Here is a 26,475-nt window from a genome sequence, read left to right as displayed (position 1 = left end):
ACGCCAAGGGACAAAAGGCAGGCTGCAGTGTGCCTAAATCCGTAACAGCAGGAGAGTCCTTTTGGGAGGGAATGCTGCCCTCGCTGCTGGGGGGCGGCCGCCCGCGCAGACCCGGCAGTCTCCGCCGCACGCCGGGGACGGTCGGTGAGGGTTTGCCCTCCCGCCTGCGGGAAAGCACAGACCAAACGCGGGACCCGGGGCGGGGGCCAAGCCGGGCATGGCCGCTCCCGGCCGGGAGGGGCGACGGGGCCGGCCCCCGCTGAGTGACGGCCGGGACGGGGCCAGGGCCGAGGCCGGGTCCGGACCCCCGCCCCCCGCAGCGGCGGAGCCGGCGCGGGTAGGACGCACCGCCCGGGCTCGGCTCGGCTCGGCTCGGCTCAGGCTCGGCTCGGCTCACGGGTGCGGTAAGCGGGTGGCGGGCCCGGCCCGGCCCGGCCCGGCCCTTATCTGGGTAGAACATTTGGCCGGCACCGGGCGGCATCGGCTCGACATAAATAGCGGCCGCCTCCGTCCCGCAGTGCGCAGGGGTGACTGCCTGCATCGCTGCCTGCATGCGGGTTTGCTGCCTGGCTGCCGGGAGGCCGTGCCCGGCAGCCCGCGGGGAAGGCGCGGGGCCGGCAGCCGGCGGTGCACACGCGTGTCCGCGGCGGGGCGCGGGCGGGGGGGGTGGCGGGGGAGCGGGCCCTGCGCCGCGCTCAGCCGGCTGCCGAGGGCGCCGGTACTTGCTTTTTTGCTGCTGTTGCGTTTGTAACCCTGGGAGCTCTGCCAGGAAACGGTTCTCCAGCGGATGGATCATAGAAAGCTGCACTGCATTTGTACGGGAGAAGCAGAAATTGGCGGGGGAAAAGACTTCTTGAGTCCTTGTGGTCTATTTTCCACGGCCACCCTTTGTCCGGCTTGAATCAGTCACTGCCTTGCTGGAAAGATGCTGCCTATCTCAAAGATAACTTTCCTTGGCTCAGCTGGGCACTGCTTCTGCCCCCGCTCACATGCCATCCTGACGTGCTTCTGCTTTTGAAATGGTCCTGGGTGGTTTGTTGGGCAGAACCCGATGCCCACTGTCCCCCTCTGGACTGGCTGCCCAACCCCTAGGCAGAGGTCCTCTCTCTAGTTGCTTTACATCTTTCCTTGTGTATTGGGCCTTGTGCCAGGAAGGTGCTCAGCCACATGGCCCAGTTTATTTTTAGGTGCATACAAAATCCCTTCCTCATGCATGATCTGGCAGCTGAGGCAGGCGTGAAGAATTAATTCCTCGTTTCTCACCAAAGACACAAGATTTGTGCCGAGAGGTGGCACCTTCTCTCAGACTAGCTGGACAGCACAAATACTGGGCAACTTTTTGAGCATGCAGGCACTACTTGAGGTTATGGCAGTGAGCCCTTCATCTTTTGTCTTCTTGGAAGGAGGAGTGTGGCTACAACATTAAAGCCAAGCACTGTCTTGCTGGCACCGCAGTGGCCAGAGCCAAATGCCTTTTCCAGCTGTGTAGAAGAGTCTGCACTGTTGTCTCTTAACAGCCTTTGTCCCTGCTGCCCTAATGTACATGCATTTGGGTATCCCAACAAGCACACTACATTGTATGCTCACTGCTGCTAATTTCAAGGTCTCTGTTTTCCTCCTCTCAGGGCTCTCTTCCCCCCCCCCCCTTTCAGCATTACTTGGTTTTCCAGCCTGACTCCTCTTCTTCTTTTTGCCACACATTTCTCAGCTCTGATGGTCTCCTGGCTTTTCTCCAGATAATATGTTTTTCCATAATATTGGGAATATATTGCTGCCTCCCCTCCTGCTTAGTGTATTTGGGAAAGTCAAACAGATGCAGAGACAGCCTGTTCTATCTGATTATTGATTTCCTTTGCCCATGTTTTACTTTGTTTCACCCAAAGGAGAGGTTGGTTTACCTTTTCAAGAGATCCCGAATGATCATTTTGTAAGAAGCATCTGTCCCCTGTTGCTGGATGTGTAATTCCATCCCCCAGAGCAATGTGCTACTGAATGTAGTGTTTGCAGATGAATTGTTTTACTTTTCTGTTTGCTGCTTCACTGTTTTCCAGGCATGTGGAGTTTTTGTGAAATCCTGGCAGAGCTCAAGGGGAGGAGGCTGGTATCTGGTTTCTGATTTTTTCCTCTATAGCTGACAGCCATTTGCAAATCATGAGCTAGGAAGACTCTTGTCATCACTTCTCTGTTCCAGGCAGGGACTTGTACTTAAAACATATTTACTTTGTAAAACTACCAGACCCTTGGAAGAAACAGGAGATAAAATTTGTGTTCCATGGCTCCATGTGCTAAACAGCCACATGTTTTTTGTCACAGGACTCCAGCACTGCCAGTGGCTGAGCAGTTCTCTAGTCCATCCCCAGCTTACAGCAGATCTCTCCTCAGCCAGGGAGGTTGTGGCTTTGTATGGCCTATGTCTAGAAACCCCCAAAAATGGAGAGCCCACCTCCCTGGTGCCCTGTCTCAGAGATGCATCACCACCCTAGGAGGGAGTTGTTCCTATTTGTTCATGGTGAATGAGCTAAACACATACCAGAGGCTGCCCTGGGTCAGACCAAAGTCTGTCCAGTCCAGGATACTCTGGCTGGCAGCAACCACTAGCAGATGCCCTGGGAGAAGCATGGAAGCAAGGCTACAGCGATGCTTCCCCAGCACTTTACCCTGTTCCAGGCCTGTGCAGTTTAGTAGCTCTCCCAGCTGGAGGTGGTCTCTTTGTTTTTTCAGGCCTTGGAGGATTGTGTGAGGGTCCCATCTCTGTTAAATGTCTCATTCAGATTTGATGCACAGTGTACACCACGTGGTGATTGCTGCTGGAACAGTCCTCATTTTGCACTGGTGCTGCTGGAACAGTCCTCATTTTGCTCTGGTATTCAAGCATCAACCTATCTACAGCTTATTAGCTGCACGTTGATGGAGCATTTAACTTCCCCGGCCGCACTAGCAGCTGGGTGGGATCAGGAACATGCAGATGTGGGTGTGTTACTAGCAGCTCACTGTGCTTTGCTGAGGCAGTCTGTCAGGGTCTCTGTGTTACAGAACATCGCTATCACCTGTTGAAGGGCCTGAGGCACTGCTCAGTGCAAGGCAGGAGCCTTTCTGCTCCTGTGTTCACGTGACATCCATCAGGTTCAGCTGCTCCCTGCAACCTGAGTGTGCCAGAGAAGCAGGAGTCCACCTGAGGACTAGCGGAAGTTCAGGCAAGAAACCCTGGATACCTTTTCTGAGCAGATTGGGCTGGCTGTGAACTTTCCAAGTGGAGGGGTTCAGGTTACAGAGCAGGAACTGAGTGCATAGTGTCACTAATGACTCAAATGTGCCCACTCACTTTTCATAGGGATTATTAATTAAGCAATTAGGTACATGCCAGGTGCATGAGAGAACCTCACCCCAAATAGGATAACACATAACTGTGTTTACAAATGCATGCCTTAAAAATATGTAAAGGGGCGATACAGCTGGAATGGTTTGTATTTGGGCTTTGGCAGAGTTCGACCCCATTATGTGTTGCCTGGTCACCAAACATCGAGGCTATTTGCTGGGTGGCCCTGATAAGAAAGACTACTTGGTAAGAGCCAGTATTGAGTTGTGTGGTTTGCTGGCTGCAGGAGTGGTGAGGAGAGGAGGGCCAGGAGATACAGCCAGTTTCTGAGTATGGGGTTAGGAACAAGGTGAGCTGCATCTCCTGGCGCACAAGGGGAGAGGAAGGTGCAGCCAGCATAAGACTTCCCTCAGCACCAGTGGATGAAGGGAGAGGTCACTTCGGTCGAGCACAGGGAGCTTTCCCTAGTGTGTGCATGACCTTGGACAAGAAGCCATTTGCTGTGGATCTGTCAAGTTCAAGGATGGAAGTGCCAGCTCCAGCATGAGGATCCCCATGGGGATGCAGTAGCATCATCAGTAAGTGTTGACTATGGTGTATTGAACTTCACTACTGTTGGGTCCTGGGTGTTGATGATAAATCCAGATAGCATTACGTGTTTTGCATGGCCAGTATGTCATTTAGGGAGGCAGAAGTCATGATGTTCTTTGATAGATCCAAAATGCCTCCTTCCAGAAGTTTCTTTTCAAATACAAATTTCAGTGTGTGTTAGGTTAACAGCTGCTGGTTGTGAGGAGTTTATCGAACCCCAGGAAATCCAGATCTTCCTTGGAGAAGTCTGAGCTTCCTGAAGATTCCCGATTGGATTTCATTAGGCATGGGCCTCTTGGAAGCTGAAAGGCTGAGGGGCTCAGTCTCTCTAGTTGATGGCTGGCTTGCCTTGGAGCAGTGAGGGTGGGTGCTTGGGCTCTGCTTTCAGCATCTGATGTGACAGAGCTTCTCACTGTCTGCAGCACCCCCTGTCTTTTCTCTGTCCATTCTTCTCATCCAGGGGATGAATGTCCTGGCATTGCCCAGCTCTGCTGTGGAAAGCCTGAGGTGTGAAGGTACGCCTGATGTGCACTGCTTACTGATCAGGGGCTGGGAACATCAGCTACCTCGTATGCTCTGTTTTATGGAGAATCATTCAAGATGATGCTTGGCTACTCTGCAGGCTGAACAAAGGCTTCTCAGCATGATAAAGCTGCAAAGCAAGATGCTGTGATGGTCTCCTGGAGGCTGAGTGACTCACTCTTGCGCCACAGAAGCAAGGGACTTAGCCAAGGTGTCCTTCAGCCATGTCTGAGCTCATGGTGGTTTGAACAGTTTGTTTCAGGGGAAGGCAGCAAAACCCCCTTGTGTTGAACCAGAATCAGAATTCAAACTTGAATCGCAGCAGTGAGGACTTTACTTCAGTGGGACAAATTGAGTGCAGAAAACAAGTTTTTGTGAAATGTAAGGTGTCAGCTGGGAGCCCAATTCCCATCCCGTGTAACCTCCTGGCATTCAGAGGAAGAACTTGGGCAGCTGGAAAGACCTGTGCATTCTTCTGAGACTGTCACAGAAAGTTTACATGGGAAGGGACCTCTGGAAGTTGTCAGTCCAGTGCCCTCCTCTGAGCAGGGCCAGCCTCAGAGCTAGATTAGGTTGCCCAGGACCTTGTCCAGTTGAGCATCAAATATTCCAGGACAGAGATCCCACCAACTCTGGTCCCTGTCCAAGGGCTGCACCAGTCTTGCAGCAAGGAGTTCTCCCCTGAAGAAGTCCGCTTCCGTCTGCTTCTCCTCACATCTTCTGTGTCCCAGCTTCCTGCTCATCCTGATGGCCCTGCACTGGAGTCTCTTCAGCTTGTCAAGACTTTATTGGGGGACATCAAACTGGGTGCAGCATCCAGCTGCAGCCTCAGTGGTGCCAGGCAGAGGGGACTACCCACCTCTGTGGACCTACTGGCTAGATGCTTTCTAGTGCAGCTTGGACTGCAAGTCTATGGGAAGTCTCTTGTAGCTTTAACAAGATGTTTCAGCATCTTGTACATTCAAGGTGGTGATACATAGCCCAAGCAGACCAACAGCGCTTGACACTGCAGCCTGGGTCTGTGTTTGTGGCTTGCTAAAAAGGTGCTTTCCTCTCTGGCTGAGAAAATCAGATCAGCCTAAAAAAGAATCTACAAATGCAGGAGACCATTCCCTTAAAAGGACTGGCTTTAGATATTTATCTTCCTTTCATTTCTTCGAGCCAAAGACTTGACATTTAGCAAGAACAAAGTATGTTCACTTGAAATGGGGCAAATACCTCATTTCCTGTATCGCAGCTACAGGGCATGTGGTCACCTGCAAGGCCACTGCTGGGCTCTGGTTGTGTCTGCCTGAGAAAGCACTGCTGGCTTTAGGTGTGACATTTGTACCTGTGTGCTGGGAGGACAGCATTCCTCTTCTGGCACACCTGCATTTAACTCTCTCATGACCAGGGTAACTAGTGGCCGGAGGCATCCAGTGGTCAAGACTTCGGATGCTGTGTGACGACTCTGGGGACAGATCCAGCTCTTCCTGTGCTCCACTCTGCTTTGCTACTGGTTTTTGCAAAATTTGCATAGGCTCATGTTTTTAGATGTGGTCTCAGAAGGACCTGATACGCACCTTTCCCTTTGTTGTTACTGGATCTGGCCCTAATTTGTTTGTCCCTTCTTGAAACTCCTGGGAACTGGTGATGTTGGGGTGCTCAGTGACTCAAACAGCAGGGCAGCTGTGGAGTTGGGCTGTTGCACACCAGCATCCAGCTATGCTGGGATGCAAGCCCAGGATTTGCAAGCCATCCTGTGAGCTACAGGACCAGCAGAAACTCACTTTTTGGTGGATAGATGTCCTTCATCCCTACAACCCCACTGTGTCTGCCCCAGCTCTACCACTTGTAATGCCTCACCCTTTTCCAAGTGCTCCTGGTACCCTCCCTTCCTCTAGACATCTCTGCAAATGCCCTGGCTCTCTCCTTCATCCCCTGACTGTTAGCCAAAGGAGATGCCTGGGCTTGCTCCACTTTACATCTGTGCTAATGGATCCTTCTCATGCATGTGCAGCTTGACAAGGTTTGAAGCCTGTATGAGATTTCATCAGAGATACCTAATGGCTTTAAGCTTTATCAGAGGACTGAGAAGCCACATAAAAATATGGTCTTTATTTAGGAAACCAACTGGAGCTGATTTGCTCCTCTCATCTGCACAGCATGCATCTTGGATTTACACCAGGATGATTCACTGAGGTCTAAGTGTATGCACAGAAAGTGCTTAACTCGTCTTGATTTTGTAGGAAATGGTCACTTGAGGTATGTATAGTTTCTTTAAAAAAGCGCTGGTATTTATCTTTAAAGTTATGCTAAAAGCCAAAGAAAATAAAAAAGAAATTGTAGCAACTACAGAGGTGTTGGTGGACATTGGTTTATTATTTTTATACTGTAAAAGTAATAGCGCTGAACTTTGACTCAGGTTTATACTTAAGCTATGAAAAAATCTCATCAATCACTTCCCTGTATGAGTCAAATAGGAACTGATCTCAAGCCAGACTATCCCTCACGAGGTTAACTCCTGCGTCCGGTGCTGCTTAAAAACAGCTTTCATCCTGAATAACTTTCTGCCTTCAAAATTGGCAATTTTTTCCAAGAATCATCAGTACCTATGCTGGTGACACTTGATGGCCAACCTCTTATCTCAGAAAACAAGACCTTGGTCTTCTTTCTTATTTCAAATCAATGAAAAAGTTTCCTGGTAGATTTGAGGGTTGTTTGGTGGGGGGGAATGTTCATTTCTTCAGCCGTGGCTCTCGTTGGCCTCTGCCTTTTGCTGGTGATTCAGTGTTACTGGTGACTCGGGATGCACCAAACCCTCCCACGTGCTGCAGTCCCTGGCTGTGGAAGTGACAGCCGTGTGCTGCAGCCTGCCACGAAATGCTGAAATCAGGATCAGATTGGACTGATAACAGAATTTATCACCGAAAAGCCTTGTATCTTCATTGAAGTTAGTTTCTCTTTCTCCCTGTGTATGTATGAAGACAAAAGGGCTTTCTGTAATTTCCTGCTGTTAGCATGCTGTGCACATGGGAGTTGTGCAGTTAGAGGCTGGGCTTTGCAACATGAGCGTGTGCAAGGCCGCCATCGCACTGCACTACACAGCACCCAGGGGAAACCAGTCTCTGTGTTTTCTCTATGACATTTTTGTGTTTTCTTCGAATTTGTCTTGCTCACTGCTCTTTCTGTCACTTTATCCCATTCTGCTTTCCCATTTGTTCTTTTTCCTGGGGCTGTCAGAGCACTGAGGGATGACCCGCAGGGTCATCCAACTCAGCGGTACAAGTGCTGCTCCACAGCCTCCCCGAGCAGCCTGCTGCAGCCCGAGCCCGTTGCTGCATAGGGCACAGTGGTCCTGCGTGGGTCACATTCCCTGGGTCTCCACTGTGAGGACATCAGTGCTGCTCTCAGGTTTTGGTGCCCCAAAAAGGGCACAGCACTGTAAGGGGGCCGTACCAGTGCAGAACAGTGAAAGGAGTATTTCCAGTGTCATATGGGGTGGTTTTAATTTTTACTTGTTCTGCAGTATTTGTTTGTTCGGCTATTTTCAGAAAGAAACTGTTCCATCCCCCTCATAATCACAAATGTTGCCTTTTTGTTTGGTTTTGTTTCCCTATATTCATGATAGGATCAGTCTTCCCTGTAGATGACCTATGGTGTGTGTTCAGCTACTATCTGATTTAATTTTTCTCCTTGAAACTTTTTATTGGTCTTCATGCATGCCAACTTCTGTGCCCTTCGGACTTACAAAGTGCAAGTGTTTGGCCTGTCTTCTAATGTGTCTGCTGAATACTTTGGACAGTGAGAGCTAATATCTTGCTAGTCATATGAATTTCAAATTTTTGAGGACTTCAAGTTGTAATAGAGTCAGTCTGTGCAGCTTCTGTATATTACATATATATTTCGTTGTGCTGCTGCCTTTGTTGATTGAATGCAAAGTGTATTGGTAGGTTTAATGAAAAATAGCATGAAATCAAAACTGCCATTGTAGGAAGACATTGAGAATCACGGAGTCACAGAATGGCAGGGGCTGGAAGGGACCTCTGGAGATCATCTCAACCAACCCCCCTGCTTGAGCAGGCACACCTAGAGCAGGGGGCACAGGAACGCATCCAGGCGGGTTTCAAATGTCTCCAGGGAAGGGACTCCACAGCCTCCCTGGGCAGCCTGTGCCCCTGCTCTGGCACCCTCACAGGAAAGAATTTTTTTCTCATATTGAGGTGGAACCTCCTATGTTCCAACTTGTGCCCATTGCCCCTTGGCCTGTCACTGGGCACCATTAGAAAGAGTCCAGTCCCATCGTCCTGACACCCACCCTTTAGATATTTATAGGTATTGATGAGATCCCACCTCAGTCTTCTCTTTTCCAGGCTAAACAAACCCAAGTCTCTCAGCCTTTCCTCATAAGGGAGATGCTTCAGTCCCCTGATCATCTTTGCAGCTCTCCACTGGACTTGCTCAAGCAGTTCCGCATCCTTCTTAAACTGGGGGGCCCAAAACTGGACACAGTACCCCAAATGTGGCCTCACTAGGGCAGAGCAGAGGGGGAGGATAACCTCCCTTGACCTGCTGGACACACTCCTTTTAATGCAGCCCAGGATACTGTTGGCCTTCTTGGCCACAAGGGCACATCACTGGCTCACGGTCACCTTGCTGTCCACCAGCAATCCCAGTCCTTCTCAGCAGAGCCGCTTTCCAGTAGTTCAGCCCCCAGCCTGCACCGGTGCATGGGGTTGTTCCTCCCCAGGTGCAGGACCTTGCACTTGCTCTTGTTGAATTTCACGAGGTTCCCCTGGGCCCAGCTCTCCAGCCTGTCCAGGTCTCGTTGGATGGCAGCACAGCCTTCTGCTGTATCAGCCCCTCCTCCCAGCTTGGTACCATGAGCAAACTTGCTGAGGTTACACTCTATCCCATCGTCCAGGTCATTGATGAATATGTTGAACAGGACTGGACCCAGCACAGACCCCTGGGGAACACCACTAGTTACGGGCCTCCACCCACATTCTGCCCCGTTGATCATGACCTTCTGAGCTCTGCCGTTCAGCCAGCTCTCTGTCCACCTCACTGTCCACTCATCCAACCCACACTTCCTTAGCTTGCCTGTGAGGATGCTATGGGAGACAGTGTCAAAGGCTTTGCTGAAGTTGAGGTAAACAACATCCACTGCTCTCCCTTCATCGACCCAGCCAGCCATGCCATCATAGAAGGCTGTCAGGTTGCTCAAGCGTGATCTTCCCTTGGTGAATCCATGTTGACTACTTCTGATAACCTTCTTGTCCTCTACATACCTGGAGATGACCTCCAGGATGAACTGCTTCATCACCTTTCCAGGGATGGAGGTGAGGCTGACTGGCCTATAGTTCCCCAGGTCCTCCTTCTTGCCCTTTTTGAAGACTGGAGTGAGATTGGCCACCCTCCAGTCCTCGGGCACCTCTCCTGTCCTCCACGACCTTTCAAAGATGATGGAGAGTGGCTCAGCAAGAACATCCGCCAGCTCCCTCAGCACTCGTGGGTGCATCCCATCGGGGCCCATGGATTTGTGAGGATCTAGTTTGCATAGGTGATCCCTCTCAACCAAGGGGAATTCTTCCTTTCTCCAGGTTTGTCCTCTCTTCTCTGGGGGCTGAGATGCCTGAGGGCCAGCCTTAGCAGTAAACACCAAAGCAAAGAAGAGAGAAGAGATTTGGTGGAACAGATTTGTGGTGAATTAGGGTTAAGTCTTTCCTGAATGTCCAGAAGTGTGTGCATTTAAAATTTGAATATAATACTGCAGTTGTGTTAGAGGATCTTGTTATTTTTTGGGGGTGCAGGTACAGGGGGGGCCTGTGTTAAACCATGCTTGAACCCTAGCATGGGTCAGAGAGAGCTCTTTGTGGAGGTGGCTGTTTCAGCACATTGTATAAATGAAAATAATTGTGCTTAGGCAGAATTTACCTTTCTTATTTTTGGCAGTGCAAAGCCCTCTTGCCTTTTACAGCAGACAGGCTATTTGCTTTTTCTCCCAGCACTCATTAGCAAGATAGGGTAGAAGAGGGCTGGGATGTGGAGATAAGGGACAGCTAGTGAACATACTGGTCCTGGAGGCTGTGCTGGAGGATGAAACACTAAACCCGCTTGTTTGGCGGGCTGGGGAGCAGTGCAAAATGTCCTGCAGCTATGGGCACAGTTAGCGCTCCTTGGGAGCTGTGCTGAGTTGTTGGCACCATCCGGCTGCACCAGCAAGGCTGCGAGGGCACTGCCCCCTCCCAGCAGCTATGCTTGGGGTTCGTAGCAAACGAAATTCTCCCTGTGGGGATTTCAGCTGTGTTTCAGTATGCTCTGCACCTGTCCTGAACCTTCAAAGCCTTTGCTATATGCAGCCCCAACGTCACATCTCTGCAAGATCCTTTGAAACCTGGAGCGCTTTCCAGAGTGTTGCCTTTGTGCACTGACATCCGATGTCTGTCCTGCCTTTCGCCTCTCGGCGCTGACAGTCTCCATCCTTCTGGTGGGAGGCGACAAGGTCAGCCCTGCCGAGACTGCACGCCGGTCCCAGCTGAGCCACTGCTTGCAGGCTACCCCTGATTGCTAGGAAGGGTCTGAGGCTGCCTCTGGGAGTAGACGTCCCCAAGCAGCCAAGACAGAGATTGCATGGCAGGTGTGGGTATTTTAAGCCATTACAGGGAACTGAGCACCCTGGGGTGCTTTATCTTCTGCCTTCCTGCCTGCTCTTAGCTCCAGCTCCTTCCACAGCAGAGTAGTCAAAACTAAAAATTGAATGTGAAATACAGACTAGTCATGGTTTGTGCACTTCAATCTAAGGTCACAGTGTCACAGCACATCTCCAGATCCAGGTCCAGGCTGCTTTTCTAGATCTCCCGCATCAAAGTAATAATAATTGCTGTAACAACAAGCATTGGTTCATGGGTAATGGTGATAAAGGCTCTGCTTTTTTTCTATGCTGACCAGAAGGGCAGTCCTACTGGGGCTGAGCTGCTGGATGTGGCTCCTTGCCGGACCAGTGCATGGTTGTGTGGCTGCTGCACGTCAGTCTCACAGCTCAAGGAGCCTTGCTCTTACTGCCGCAGGGGACTGGTAAAGTGCAGGAGTGCTGGGCTCCCCACTGCCTTGCTTAGCCAAACCCACCAAGCCCCAGAGCCAGTGCTTCCTCCTTCACCCTCCCGCTGCCCTCAGCCCTGGTGCCTGCAGGTTGACTGTTGCTGCGCGGAGCAAACCAGCCTGACGAAAAGCTGACTTTCATCCTCTCAGCTCCCAGCTGTGGGAGCCTGGGCGGCTGTTCCTCCCATCAAGGAGGCACTGTCTCCTGGCGCTCTTCCTCTAAGTGGTGAGTGGCAGGAATGCGAGTGATGCAGGAATTGCCATCACACCAGTGGGAAACCAAACGTCTGACCAGATGACGGCTCTAAATTTAAGGGCTTGCTGTCAAGCCATGTGTGCGTTGATGTGCCCTTTTGTGACCAAGCTAAAGATAATTTTCCTATCTGTAACAGCAGCTGCATTATAAGTTGTATAAAGAGACTTCTCCACTAATGAAGAGCGATCATAAGAGCATGACCTGCCCTGAGAGGATGAGCAAAGCTGGAGAAATATGACTCAGAGAAGGGCTCTTATGCTCCGCAGAAGCTGAAAAGAGGCCATTTATAGAAACTCAAACAATGTTTGGCTCCTTGAAAAATGCACGGGTCTTGCTGTTATATTAATGTAAATTCCACTTGAGAGAATAGCAAAACTTTATTTAAACCATAGGGAAAGTCACTTTAAATTATCTAGGGTTCAATATTCTCTGCAAAAATTGAGACAAAAAAATGTAAAGTGCTGTGGAACAGAAGGAAACTTTCAGCAAAAAAGCAAAGTTGGATTCACTCGTGTCTGTTGTAGTGAGTGTATTTTTAACCCACCTGCATATTTTGAACAAGTTGACCTTCACAGGAGGACTACTACAGTCTTCTAGAGCTGGCAGAGGTCCAGTTATGTGCATGTGATTTTGTATGGCATTTTATATTAGGAGACATGGGACAAACCCCTGGGACAGCAGAGATTATCTGGATAGGTCATTTAGCATGTTACTCCCACTTCTCTTCTTGAAGGGTTGGTTTAGATGTGCAGCAACACTCAGGTCATCTGCTTAGCTTGCAGCAGAGCAAACACATATTGTGTCAGGGAAGGTGGGTCACTAAACATCATATTTAACTGGCAGCCTCCTGAACACGAGTAGATAATACTTCCTGATCTCCTTGTGGCTTTAAAACATGGGAAAAAGTGCCATGCACTGTAGCCTTGTGGAGGTTTGCAGGGCTCAATGATGCTACAAATCTGTCTTCCCACCTGGTGGCAACTTTGTCTGGAGTGCCATGTGCAGGGAGGTGTTACTGGGGGCTTGTAAGGGCACGAGAGCTGCAGAGTTTATGTTTATGGTTTATTGCCCTTCAAGGAAATAAATGCCTAGGACACTTGGTTAACATCTAACATTGCTTGGAGAAAGACATCTCTAGCCAGGGTCCTGTACAAAGTACTTCTCAGTGCTGCCCTGTAAGTCTGAGGCAGGGCAATGTGCTACTGAAATTGTGCCACGCTCATGACTATGGGCTGTTACTTGCATGTAGGGTAGGGACGGGGGGGCCCTGAGCAATCTGACCTGGCTTTGAAGTCAGCCATGCCTTAAGCATAAATCTTCTGCAACTCTCTGGTATTCAGCATTCCCAGGCCAGCCGGGCTGCAGTGTCCTGTTTCATGTATTCAGTGTTACGCTTCTTGTTTTCATTTCAGGTCCTGTTTCGGCATAAAAGTGAGATTCACGAGACGCCTCTAAGATGTCTTATAGAAAGGAGTTAGAAAAATACCGAGACCTGGATGAAGACAAGATCCTTGGAGCTCTGACAGAGGAGGAGCTCAGGAAGTTAGAGAATGAACTGGAAGAGCTGGATCCTGATGTAAGTCATTTTTACAGGAGATGTGCTAGGTGGTAAATCTCAGTAGATGTGGAGGAATTGGCTGCATTAGTAACCTGTATTTAAGTGGGATCCTTTGCAGAGCCTGTACTCAGTCCAAGGATGGAAGAGACAGTCCACAGATAAGCAGTAGCAATTTTGCCGTTGCAAGCATGGGCTACATTTGGGACTTTGTTTTTTTGTGATATTCCCCTGCCCTTTCCCTGGCATGCAGGCTTGGGTGTGATGAGCACTGTGATTTGTAGCACCACTGAGAGCCACTGCTGGTGCAGGACAGTAAACCTGCAGAAACTGGATCTCTGCTTCTGATTAGGCCACCTTGGAGGGAATGTTTTGGGTTTTGTGGGTTGTTTGGGGTTTTTTTCATAGCAAACTTCAAACGGTCTATATTTTCCTTCATTTGGGCAGAAATCTAAATCCCAGAGTTTTGCAAAATTGGACAAATTTTTTTTAGCAACCTCCCATCATCAGTAGGAGCTGCACATATGCAAATGCTGGGCCTTCTGGAGGCCAGTAGTGAAAGCTTTTTGGAGGCAGTGTTGTCCTGTGGCCCTAGCAGGGGATGTGCAGAGCCAACTGGCAGGCCTCTGGGTTATGGCAACGTTAGATGATGAGGCTGGGCACTCATCACTTGCCAAGTGAGAAATTGTTCCTGCAACACGCAGTTAGTGTTTCTGGGGGAAATGATGGGCAGTGTAGATTGCATCATCAGTATTTTTAATTGCAACATGGGAAAATAATTAAGAGGTGGCAGGCTAGCTCCTGGGATTATGCGTATGAGCTAATGGGTTGGTCACAGCTGCCTCAGAAGACACAGAGTCAGGCAGCATTCTGTGAAAATTGCAGAAAGCTAAAATAATCACTAACATCTGTCTGTACAGGTGTAGCCTGAGTACAGGTGTTAAAGCATGAAGATTGCATGGTGACCTGTCATGACCTCAGGCATGAAGCCTGAGGAAGCAAGCTGTTTCCTATGCCTCCCTGCTTGTGCATTAGCACAGTTCTATTCTGTTGTCATCCAAGGTGGCCTGAGTCTAGTTGCTTCCTATTAGTCATTTTTCTTCCCAGGCTTTTCACTGATGCAGATTTAAATTATAATGAATTACTTTTATTAGGTGGGCATGGAAAAATTTGTGTGTTGTTCAAAATCGCCTTTGGCTGTCCTGAAAAGTAAATGTTAACTTCTATCCAGCAAAGCTTTAAAGAACATGCTTAGTGTCAAATCTGGGAATAGTCTTACTGCATTAAGGCTGTTCTATATTTAAATATAAGCAGGTGCTTACGTGCCATATGTGTCAGGCACAAAGCAACTTCCCGTGGTGGCTAATGTGACTGAATAATGAGGAGGCAGTTCAAAAAAGGGCTGATCTTTGCAAGGGTTTTATTTTGCAATGGAGTGACCTTCTCTGCGAGACCCTGCCCGTAGTTTTGTGATGGATCATGAAAGGCAGAAGAGACCACTGCAGCCATCTGCTCTGCCCTGTGAAAGACCATGGGATTTCCCTGAACTTATTCTTGTTGGGACATGTGGGGCCTGTGGGCACTCTTTCAGACACATGTAGGGAGGAGAATATGGGTTGAGTTTAGTAGCTTGGCTCTGGCGCTGTGACTGTTGTGAAGAGGCAGTAGAAATGGTGAGAGTGTGGGAAGAGGCCAGGAGGAGCAGGAGGTGACGGCTGAGAGCCCCCAGAGAAGGGGCTGGACCTGCTGTTGTAGAGGAACACCACTTGGCAGCATGAAGATCTTGTAGTGGAGCCAGCATTTGAAATTGGAGGGGGGTAGGAGCATCATCTGTCTTAGGTGATGTGGAAATTAGTGGGGTTGGATAGAGATAACCTTTGACACGAGGAGAAGCAAATTGTCCAGCAATGTGGAAGAAAGACAGTGCAATGAGGAAAGCGGAGGGGAAGAGTGTTTGCTGGATGGGGATCGTGGCCTGCACAGATAACCTGTGTTTCTCTCATCTGTGCCTAGAACGCATTGCTGCCAGCAGGGCTCAGGCAGCGGGATCAAACGCAAAAGCCACCAACTGGCCCATTCAAAAGGGAGGAACTCATGGCCCACCTAGAAAAGCAAGCGAAGGATGTTAAAGACAGAGAAGACTTGGTTCCTTTCACGGGTGAAAAGAGAGGTATGGTCATCCTTTGCACCCATCTGAGTGCATCACGATGAAGGCACATCAGTGGATGCACAGGAGAAGGGTTGTGTCTGACTCACGTTGCTAAGCACAACTTCATTTTGACACCACTGGGGTGGTGGATGTGCTGTCTCTGCTGTCTAGCCCCAGCCGACGCTGGCTAATATGCTGGGTGTGCCCAAGAGGTCCGTACCCTTGCTGATTTGGGTACCACCTGGTATGTTGTTAAGTGATGGATAGAGGCTGTATCACTGTGCGGCCTCTTTCTGTCCCCATCCCACTGCAGCTGTATCAAGCTCTGGGGAAGACACCATCTTCTGTCCTCTTGTTCTTCCTCTGCCCTGTCCTCCTGTGAGCTCTGCAGACTGTGCTGTCTTTCATCATTGCCCTTCATGCTCCATCCCTACACTCCGAACTTCATCTTGGTGTAGAGAAACTCCACAGCTCCCCTCAGCTGTGATGATCCTAGCAGTTCCTCTCTAGTCTTCCTCATCTCTTGACAACCGCAGCCTCATTCCCCAGTCTCCTGCAGCTTGCATATTCCTGTCTGCCTGCACTGTGCCCTGCACTGGCTGCTGCACCCCTGCTCTGTGAGGCCCTTGGGCCTGTGAGCAAGGGGTTTGCTCTGCCTCTTCTCTATCATCTCCCTTTGGCATTTTTTTCCTGTTCTCCTGGGACATGTCCCATTATCCAAAGGACTCTCCTGCTTCTATTAGCGCTCTGAATATCATCTGACATAGGACATGGTCCAGTCAGTCCTTGCCTCTGGGTTCCAGGAGCTTCTCAGCAGCTTTCTTCTGCTGTTGTGTCTCCCTCTGTACCATGGTCCCCGTGCAACAGAATATCTGGTTCGCAGCTGTTTGCACTACTGGTTGCCCCACATCAAAAAAGAAGCGCAGGGAAATGTGGGCGTGTGAGCATGTTTCCCAGCTGAGGTCTTTCTCAAAGGTGCCTCCTTACTGATCCACATGCCTCTCTCAGAAAGAGCTTGTGTTAAATCTATTTAATAAAACTTGAGGTGGTATTTTTAGCAAAGAAAAAAGAAGAGTTCTCCTTGAAAGAAGTAAATCAAAAGGGTAAATTCAGTGCTATCAAGATTTAGCAACATCAGACATACACCAGCCCAGTGCTGGCTACCCACCTGGCTAGCCCAGCAGGTAGTAGCAGTGCTCCACAGGAGATGGAAGTATATCATGCATTTTGGTCTTCAGCTTGTGGTCTGAGCTAATCATATTTCAATCTGATGTGATCTCAAACACATTAAACATATTTTCACTTGTAACACATTGACTGTGAGCCAAAGATGGTAAATCATATATTCACAGTTGTGGCAGAGCTGGAAATAAATCACCACGTTTGTAGTTTGGAGGGTGATTTACTAGTTTGCCATGGGAGGTGCTTTCCCTGGCTGTGCTGCTGGACAGAGTAGGAGTTGGTGTGTGCATACATGCTGTATTATGATATACAATGCTGTGTTTGCATGCACCATTTAATTTAAAGTTCAAACTTGTAATAAAGCATGACTGGGATATGAAACATTCTAAAATTAAAACCCAGAAGTTTTGATGACACTGAAATGTCAAAAGGAGTTACTGTGTGACAGCAGAATTAAGTTTGCCCTCTTTTTCCTATTCCCTTCTGAACCGATCAGGTGGTGTGTACAGTTTGCCGAGCTGTGTGTCTTGTGGGACAACGGCTCTGGGTCTCCCCAAGCCAGAGCTGAGGGGGCCAGCCCTCCCCAGACATTTTGCTGCAGAGTACCCAGTAGGTGCCTGGCTGTGCAGGCACACATGATGCTCTGCCTGTTTTTGTGAGAGCAGCTGTGTCTTGGGAGGCAGACTCCTGTCCTCTTCATCAGGGCAGCAGCGTGCAAGCAGGAGATGGGCTGTTTTGCAAAAGGCTGTTTATAACAGCCTCCACTTTGTACCAGGGGAGCCCAAAGTGCAGTTGCTTCTTCCTTGAGGCTAAATTTAGCCCCTTCTGTTTCTGCACATCCCTGTTTCTCCCCTTTGGTGCTGCTGACTCTGGTTTCACAGCGGGGGACAAAAATAGTCCTGGCTGGCATGCCAGGCCGAGAGCTTTGCACTTAGTATCTCTCTACAGTGATCCTGGACTATTTCAGGGGAGGGGACTGGTCTGAAGTGTTCTGGGATCCCTCCTCCACCTCCTCCTGTCCCACAGAAGTGCTGGGTTTGCCCAACAGACTGCTCCCTGCTGTGATATGTTAAAACACCGCAAGCCTCTCTCCTTTCTTTGATGGCGGGGGTGGTTGCAGGTGGATGCCCTGTTCTGAAATCTCAGGCCTGACCCATTCAGTCTCTGCAAAGATATCTGCCCGCCCATTGGCAGTGCGAGCAGTTAGGAGCTGGGAGCAGCCATGCAGTGCCATGAACCCCATCCACTGTCCCACACCTCCCTGGGATGCAGCCAGCTCCAGCAGAGAAAGGGTCACAGCTTGCCCAGTGATCATCCTAGGCAATGGGATAGGGGAGTGCCAGGGAGCCCATGGCATTCAGAGCTGGGCTGGAGCTGTGTCACTCACTGCACAGCCCCTTGTCCACGTGGGCAGCCCCCATTAGGAAAAGGCCACAAGCAAGCAGCTGAGGTGGCAGCTTTGCATTACCAGCTGTACCTCCTGCTTTGCACCTCTGACTTGTAGGGAAAGGCCTGTTCCTTGGCCTGTTGCTGTCCCGGGAGATAGAGCATGGAGGCCTCCATCTGGCATGCCCTCTGTGTCTCTCCCCCCCTTCCCTACTGTCCTCTGCAGCAATGTTGAGCCAGACCAGCTGCCCCAAGCCTGCTGCTCCCTCCATCCCATGTGCTCTCTGGATGACAGGCTGCTATCCCTGCCTGCTGCCAGACCCCCTCCACCACCTCATTTCCACCCTCTTTTGACTAATGTGCCATCTGCCCTACCACTGTGCATTTGGAGTTAGCAGCAGGAGCTGTCTCAGTGGCAGGACCAATCCTGCACAGTGCTGGATCTGGGCCACTGGCCTCTCAGTCCATGTGAGCGCTGGCAAATCTCCATCCCTTTTATGCAGACTTCAAAGAAGTAAAGTCCTGCAGGGTCAGGCTGTGCATGGCTTTCTGAGTGCTGTGCATTGAACAGTAGTCATCCTGTACAACTGAACTACTGGGCTTTTGTAGATCCAGCCCTTTGTGTTGGTGAAAGAGTCCAGCTTCACAGTTGGAGGTGTCTGGCAGGTGCCTCCTGGCTCACATCATAGGACCCAGACCAAGCTAACGGGAAGGGATTCAGTGCCTCCTCTGATTTTTCTCTAGGTCCTTGTGCCCCCTCTGTCCTTTCCACTGTGCAAATCTCACCCCACAGAAATGCATCTGCATGGCTATTTGTGAAACAGGTGCTACTCTATACTGAGAGTGACCTCACTTTGCATTTATAGGAAAAGCTTGGATACCCAAGCAGAAGACGATGGATCCTGTTTTGGAAAGTGTGACTCTGGAGCCAGAACTGGAGGAAGCCCTTGCGAATGCCTCTGATGCAGAGCTCTGTGACATTGCTGGTAAAATAGTTTCATGTGAATTGGGGGTTCAGGTTGTTCAAGTACTAGTTTCTTTCTGTTCGTTTATCTGTGGGAAATGAAACTACTGAGTTTTTTGCCATTTATCTGAATGCTGTCAGTTTTGACCAGATTTCTTTCTTTGTTAAAGAAGAAGTGTATATTTAAAGTTTTACGCCTCTGTGCTAGGTAAGTTCAAGCAGTGTCCCATTGCTGCTTTTCAGGCAGTGTTGTCTGAGTGGAGCCGGCCCCCTGCAAGCCTCATTGCTCTGCCACCTTAGAGATGGCAGTGTTGGCATCTTGCTGAAGCCAGTAGCATGGACTTAGCTTTGTGGCTGGGATAGGATTATACCTTGGCCAAAGGAGCATATGAACACCCCTTTGGTGCTTTACTGAGCTCACGTGTCCCCTGCTGGTCTCGCACTTGATGAATATTTCAGTGCTACTGGCTGCTTCTTCCGGTTCTGTCTCCTTCAGACTTCCACACTCCACAACAGTATGCTCCTTGCCAGAAGTCTGTAAGAGAGCCTGTAGAATAACCACACCAACTAGACATCTTCTACATAACAATATCGTATTCTGGCTTAGAAATGTGTTTCTGCACTTAGGCTTCCAACATATGTACCCTGGCCAAGCATTGCATCTCTGGGTTTTGCTTTTTGTACTCCTAGACTCCTATAAAGCCCTATCCTATCAAATCTGTCTTGCTAAGCTCCAGATCTGTGCAGCGATTATTTTCACAGAGAAATGCTGTTCGGGGCAGCTTGTTCTGCAATTGTTGGGAGAATACACTTCAAGTGGCAGCAGGAGAACTGATGCGATACAAGCTGTGCTGAAATCTCAATATTGACAGTGACAGCGTTGCGTTTCCAAGTTTGCTAAGGCTGTGAAACAGCTCCTGTCTGTTTAGCAGGGCTTGTTGTCAGCCGTGGTGTATTGGTTTCCTTCCTTGGCAAGGCCAGTAGGACAGCTCTTGTGGGTGGCTCCCAACAAGTCCTGGAAGGGCTCCCGTGCTTTTGGTCAGCTGGGAGAGGCAGAAACGGGATGCCTTCATTCTGCTTGAGTTCCTTTGGATAATACACAATAAGCACCAGACTTACAAACAGTGGGTCCCTCTTGTCTACCACCACAAACTCTAGCCCCAAGAAACCACACGTGGTCATAACAGCAGATCCTTCCCTCTGTCTAAAGCCAGGTATTCGTAGTCCTGGCTGGTGGAGAAATTTCATTGTCAGAGTAAGCTGTGTTTAGTGTGTATGTGTGTCCCCAGTTTGTTGAGCCTGCAAATTACTTTTCCGAGCTGTGTTGCACTCTGAAAATTTCAGCTGTGAGTACATGGCAGAGGAAAGGGCTGACTAAACTACAAAAAGGGAAGCTCACAGTGCCCAACCTCGCTCAGACTTTTAGACAGAGTCTGCTTGGCTCTGTGCAATCCAACCGGGAATGTGCTGGGGCGGGGTGAGGGCGGGGTGGGGGGGAAGTGGACAGTGGTGTTGGTTGACACCCTTTGCTGCAGGCTGCCCTGCCTGTGCAATCCAGACCTGGGGTCAGAGTGAGCTGTCACCTTAACAGATGCCATTCATGAGATGGGCCTCAGGGATAGCCTTCTCCTGCAAATGCTAGCCCTTCTTGGCCAAAGCACTGAGCAAATGGTGATGGACTGGTGCTAACCAAGCATAAGAGGGCAGCTCCTGGGAAAGCAAACTGCCTTTGTGGTGGCATGCTTGAATTTTAGTGAGAGATTTGTCCTTTATTTATTTTAACCACTGTGCCCATCCAGAGGTCCAGATTTGTTCAAATGTGTCTAACAAGTATTCACGTGTCTGCATTTTTCTTTAGAAAGTCGTACAGTTGTTTTTTAAACAAAAGTTGATTAAAAAAAGTTTAGTTTCAAACCTGAACTTTCTGTAAGCAGCAGCGTTATTTTTTTATAACCAATCTTTGCCCAAATGCTTCTAAACCATTGGCTTCCCTCTGCTCAGTTGCAGCTGGCAAGAATGTCAGCAGATCCCCCTGGGCATGTTTCAATGGACATTTGCATATTGGTTTTGCAGTCATGAGCCTGAGATGCATAAATTGGCAGAAGTTTGGCTTTTAGGCTCTTACAGGCTTTGAATTTTGTTCATACCGTCTCTTTCTGCATTTCGACTGAGCCAGGAGAATCATGCTACATTGGAATACACAAGGGACCACATTTGAGCCCTGTTGTGTATTTTGACAGCTGAGGGGCTGGGTCCCCTTTGTGTGTTGTTCTGTGCTTGCACAGGGAAAAGTAATGCGCTACGGAACGCCATCCTGCAGAGCACGGCATGTATGCATCTTCCTAGGTTTGGAGCCTGCAATAACTCAAGTTATGTTCTCCTTTTCTCTTCTGTAGCCATCCTTGGCATGCACACCTTGATGAGTAACCAGCAGTACTATGAGGCACTGGGGAGCAGCACCATTGTGAACAAAGAAGGGCTCAATAGTAAGTGATTTAGAGTGTTAGCAGGCTGCAGTGTTTGGCTTTGAAGCTGCTAGCAGAGGCAAAACGGGAATTATTTTTAGCCTGAAGATTGTAGCCATGCCTATCAGAGCAGTCTGTGATTGCTGGGGCCATCTCTGGTGCATCCTTGTCCTGTGCGAGCCAGCATGGTCTCAGCTGCTGCCCTGGCACTGTCTGGGAGCTACCACAGCCCAGGGAACAGCTCCACACAGGTGGTGTGCCTTTCTTCACCCAGTTTGGACCCTGAGAGCAGGTAGCAGCAGGCACAGGCTGTCCTATGCTGATTGGCCCCACCACCAAGCAGTGTTTCTGGATGCATGCGAGCACGGGTGGAGTTGCGAGTGCTTGTTGGGTCTTTCATCTTGCATCTGTTTGTCAGGTCATGCTTCCCTCTCCCAGCACTGCTTCTGGAAGAGGAGAAACACACCAAAGAAAACATGCTGCTATTCATGGTGCTTTTGGTTTCACATTTCTTGCTTTTCACTTGCAGGTGTGATTAAGCCCACGCAGTACAAACCGGTTCCTGATGAGGAACCAAACTCAACGGATGTGGAGGAAACTCTGAAACGAATACAAAGCAATGACCCTGACCTTGAGGAAGTCAACCTTAACAATATTATGGTTTTTGCTTCTTTCTATTCTCCTTTCTTAATAACAGGACCAAACATTTGATACACAGAAGGCAGAGACCAAGCCTGCTCTGCTGCACAGAGTAATACGGTAACACTGCATGTAGCCAGATAAGAAACACCAGTGCTTCCCATCTCCATTCTGGGCAGTAGGGGTTGTTACCTACTGTGGGACAATGGTGTGGGGCTGGCAGCAGGTGGACTCCTGTAGATGCCAGGAAGAGTGGAGCTACATTGAGGGTAGTTTGGGAGCCACGTCTCCAGCCTGTCTGGTTAAAGACATTCTAGGTTGCTTTAGTGGTTTAGTCAGGCACATTTGGTGGAGGGGCTGTTTATGTAAGATAAATGGCTTCATAATCCTGAAACTTGCCCTGAAAATATGAAGAAACCTCCCTTCCTCCAGGTAGCCCTGTCCATCTCCCACCCATCCCCTCTGCAGGATTTCTTTACTTCTTGTAGAAAACAAATCAGGAAACAGCACCACTTCTTATGTTGCGTCTGGGACGCTTACACATACTGAAAAATACAGTTTCCTTCTGTCCTCCCTGACTCCAGGACTCGCACGCATAGGGTCTGTTGAATGATGACATATTCAGATAGCAAGAATGCATTTAATTGCATGTGCACATTAAAAACACTTGTGCCATGCCACCTGCATCGTTCTGTAACAAAAAGATTTCTGCTTTCATGTATTTGATTCTGGCTAGTGTCCCTGAACATCCCTGAAGGACACCAGGCCGAGAATCTGGCAGGCAGGCACTTTTTTTGTGAGTTGGACTCATGGCTTTGGGACACAGGTTGGAGAACTGGGGAGTGGCAGTGGAGATAGTAAGCTGCTGGGCTCTGCATTATGGTTCTGCAGATGGCTTTGACTATAGATGATTTCACATGGTGGGATCCAAATGGTGTGGCAAGAAGTCCACACTGCGGATACTGCTTAAAATTTTAGACAGGTTAAAATTTGTGCACCTGAAAGGGTATCTAAAGTGTTTGATCCATGAAAAATGCTCATTTTATAGGAACTCAGAATAAGCAGCATGGATTTATTTTCTGGGCTGAGACCTAGCATGGCAAATATTAGCCTGAAAGATGTTGTATCAAGCAGTCAGAGGTGTCTGTGGTTTCTACTACAAGGAGATAGATCATTTCAAGTCTTTTTGCATCAGGCCCCATAGGTGGAAATTTTCCTGAATGTGACATGAATGTTGCTCAGTGTTGTCATTCTTATTAAAAAGTGCAGGAGTAGTGCCTTGTAGGCTCATGGATCCTAGTTACATACATCCCCACAATGCCTGCATTCATAAGTAGTTACGTTTCTGGGCAATTAAATTAAAAGTCAGAGACATTGTATCTTCAAATCGAGGCCAAGAGCTGTCAGCAGAGTGGGAAACAGGATGAAGACATTGCCATGCTCCTTAGGCCATGCTGGTTATAGCAAGAGAACTTGTAAAAACATTTATCGACCCCTTCCTAAACTACTTCAGTGTATTTGGTGATTTGACCTTGATAAGAAATTTAAAGTATCATTTAAATGTATTGCATATTCCTTCATATAGATGATGGCATAACACAGGTTTTCTGCATTTCTCTTCACAGAATATTCCCATACCAACTTTAAAAGCTTTTGCGGAAGCACTGAAAAGTAACACCTACGTGAAAAAGTTCAGTATAGTTGGGACACGGAGCAATGATCCTGTTGCTTTCGTAAGTACTGTCAGCTCACTGTCATAAAGTTGTGACAGGAGCTGTTCTTGGGAAAGGTATTTTTGGAGCTACTGACTGCTTTTGCACCTTATGTTGTGTTTAGTACGTTCTGCACCTCTGGCGTTTGGTGCGGATGCTTCAGTTTCAGGAGCACTAGCGAAAGCCAGCAACAGATAGGCTTTGGTTCCTTCACTTCCTTTTTCAGCTGCGGAGATTTCAGGACACAATCCTTTAATCCCATTCGGTCTCGTATTTGTCCTCAGGGATCTCCCGGAAAAGGAGCGGGAGCCAAGAACTGACTTCCTAGGGGCATTTTGTAAAACCAGTTTGTCTCTCTCAATTTATCCTATATCAGGGCCACCCTGTTTGTTTCTGATGGTACAAAGCCGTACACTGGTGTGGGCACACACTTGCACATGTCTGCGCCGGCTCTCTTTCATATATTCCTTTGTGCAGACCTGTGCAGAAGCATGATTCTGCATTTCTTATGTGTGGTCTCTGTGGGTGATAAAGAATCACAGACTCACAGAATCCCAGGCTGGAAGGGACCTCAGGGATCATCTAGTTCAACCTTTCTAGGACGAGCACAGTCTAGACAAGATGGCCCAGCATCTTAAAAGTGTCCAATGTGGCTGAGCCGACCACTTCCCTGGGGAGATTATTCCAATGGTGACTGTTCTGTGAAAAATTTCCCTCATGTCCTGTCAGAATCTCCCCAAGAGCAACTTGTGTCCATTCCCCCTTGTCCTCTCCATGTGACTCCTTGTAAAAAGGGAGCCTCCATCTTCTTTGTAGCTACCCCTTAAGTACTGGTACATGGTGATGAGATCCCCTCTGAGCCTCCTTTTCTCAAGGCTGAACAAACCCAGCTCTCCCAGCCTATCCTCGCATGGCAGCCTTCCCAGTCCTCTGATCATCTTGGTGGCCCTTCTCTGGACCCCGTCTAGCCTGTGCACATTGTTTTTGTATAGCGGGGACCAGAGCTGTACACAGGACTCCAGATGTGGCCTGACAAGTGCTGAGTAGAGTGGGAAAAGGGTCTTTCTGGCTTCTGCAAGCAGTCTTAAATATCAGCAGGGATGAAGAGAGGTGCTGAGCTGTTCTCACTGGCCCTCATGCTACCTTTCAGACTGTATCCTTGCGTACTCCTCCAGCACCTCTCGAACCAGTTTTTCGTTGTGCAGGCCTAGGGGAGCTGTGGAGCCACATGCTGTATGAGTGGGTGCAGGTCAACCCTGCTGCTTGGACATCACTTTCTCTTCCTCCAGTTTCATGACATAGACAGGTCCTCCCATGCATTTTATGAAATGAGATCGCCAGATTAGGTCGGGGGCATTGGGAGTATGGCAGCCCACTTTGGGTCTTACCCACTGAGGGAAGCAAAAGTGATTAATAAGGTTATGATGCCACTTGGGAGGACATCTTGGTCATGGAGAATCCCTTGTTCAAGACAGATGCTCCTCTCTCTGCCTGCTGTGATGTGAAGCATCTCAGCCCCACTCAGAAGGAGCAGTGCAGGCAGGGAGCTGGTCAGGTAGGACGCAGGGCCAATGGCATCCCTGCCATCACCATGCTGGCTTTAGAAGAGGGACAGCTGAAGCTGTCACAGGGCAGCCACAGGTGTGGATCTTCACCTTTTGGGCTGGCCCTAAGTGTTTCTCCTTATGAGGTTTTGCTGTGGCCTCCAGCATGTTCATGTTCAAGAATCCTCCTGGAACAGGGGGGAACCCCCTTTGCCCCACACAGAGCTCACCCACCTGGTGGCAGTGAAACCGCTTGGCACACAGGGTCCTCCTGGTGTCCTCTGGAGGCGAGGGGAGTTGAACCCCTGCTCCTCTGGGGTGCTCCGCCCCTGCCTGTCTATCTGCCAGCTCTTCCCACCCTCCTCTGCCCACAGGCACTGGCAGAAATGCTGAAGGTCAATAACACGCTGAAAAGCCTGAATGTGGAATCAAACTTCATTTCTGGGTCAGGGATCCTGGCTGTTGTGGAAGCGCTCCAGGGCAACACATCGCTCATAGAACTGCGCATCGACAACCAGGTAAAGCGTGCGCAAGCGGGAGCTCTGATCAAGTGAATATGTCCTGGTTGCATGAAACTGAGTAGCTGGTGAGGGTGGAGGAGAGCACCCAGCCACCACTGCCAGCCTGCGTTGGAGCCCTGGCACTGCCAGGCTTCAGCCCCTTGTTTCTGCTGCAGTTCCTGGGCAGTATCTGCTTCTACCTACAGTAATTAACAAAGGCTGTGGTAGTGCAAGCAGCTTTCCATGTTCCTGGTGATGTCCTGGAAAGTGGTGATGCCCCTGTCCAATATCACACCTTGCTCCGAGCTATTGCGGGGACTTAAATAATAATGTCTATTTAGTAAAACTGAATTTTTTTTCTACAATGCAAGGGAAAGAGAAGGAGAGCCTGGAGTGTGCACTGGTACAGATGCTATGGCAAATTTAGCTCCCTCAGGAACCCAGGGGATAGTAATGAAGTGGCTGAACTATGAGAAGTTCAGGGACAAGTGACTGAGAGTTCAAAACCATAGTTTCTCCAGATGTCTCTTAGCTGCAAATCTGTCCAAGAAATAAAGTCTTTGGGCAAGAGGACTTGTAGGAATGTCTGCTGGAGGAGTCAGAACAACTTGGTT

General features: G+C 49.3%; 1 protein-coding gene across 5 annotated transcripts in view; it reads left to right on the top strand.

Annotated features, from left to right (window-relative positions):
- The first annotated feature begins 248 nt into the window (after window positions 1–248).
- Window positions 249–26,475, top strand: part of TMOD1 (tropomodulin 1) — a 30,067-nt gene continuing 3,840 nt past the window's right edge. For 2 of the 5 annotated variants that reach the window (XM_075078604.1, XM_075078603.1), the window contains exons 1-8: window positions 305–404; window positions 13,178–13,341; window positions 15,334–15,490; window positions 18,904–19,023; window positions 21,398–21,487; window positions 21,996–22,126; window positions 23,731–23,838; window positions 25,736–25,879. In XM_075078604.1, coding sequence (XP_074934705.1) covers window positions 13,222–13,341; window positions 15,334–15,490; window positions 18,904–19,023; window positions 21,398–21,487; window positions 21,996–22,126; window positions 23,731–23,838; window positions 25,736–25,879 — 870 coding nt within the window. In that variant the 5' untranslated portion in view covers window positions 305–404; window positions 13,178–13,221. Of the gene's footprint in view, window positions 405–13,177; window positions 13,342–15,333; window positions 15,491–18,903; window positions 19,024–21,397; window positions 21,488–21,995; window positions 22,127–23,730; window positions 23,839–25,735; window positions 25,880–26,475 lie in introns of all 5 variants that reach the window. The other 3 variants (XM_075078601.1, XM_075078600.1, XM_075078602.1) reach the window with 3 other exon arrangements.

Source organism: Phalacrocorax aristotelis, chromosome Z (genome assembly GCF_949628215.1).
Source record: "Phalacrocorax aristotelis chromosome Z, bGulAri2.1, whole genome shotgun sequence".
Taxonomy (NCBI): domain Eukaryota; kingdom Metazoa; phylum Chordata; class Aves; order Suliformes; family Phalacrocoracidae; genus Phalacrocorax; species Phalacrocorax aristotelis.
The sequence above is the reverse complement of the archived record's forward strand: the minus strand, read 5'-3'. Positions and strand labels throughout refer to the sequence as shown.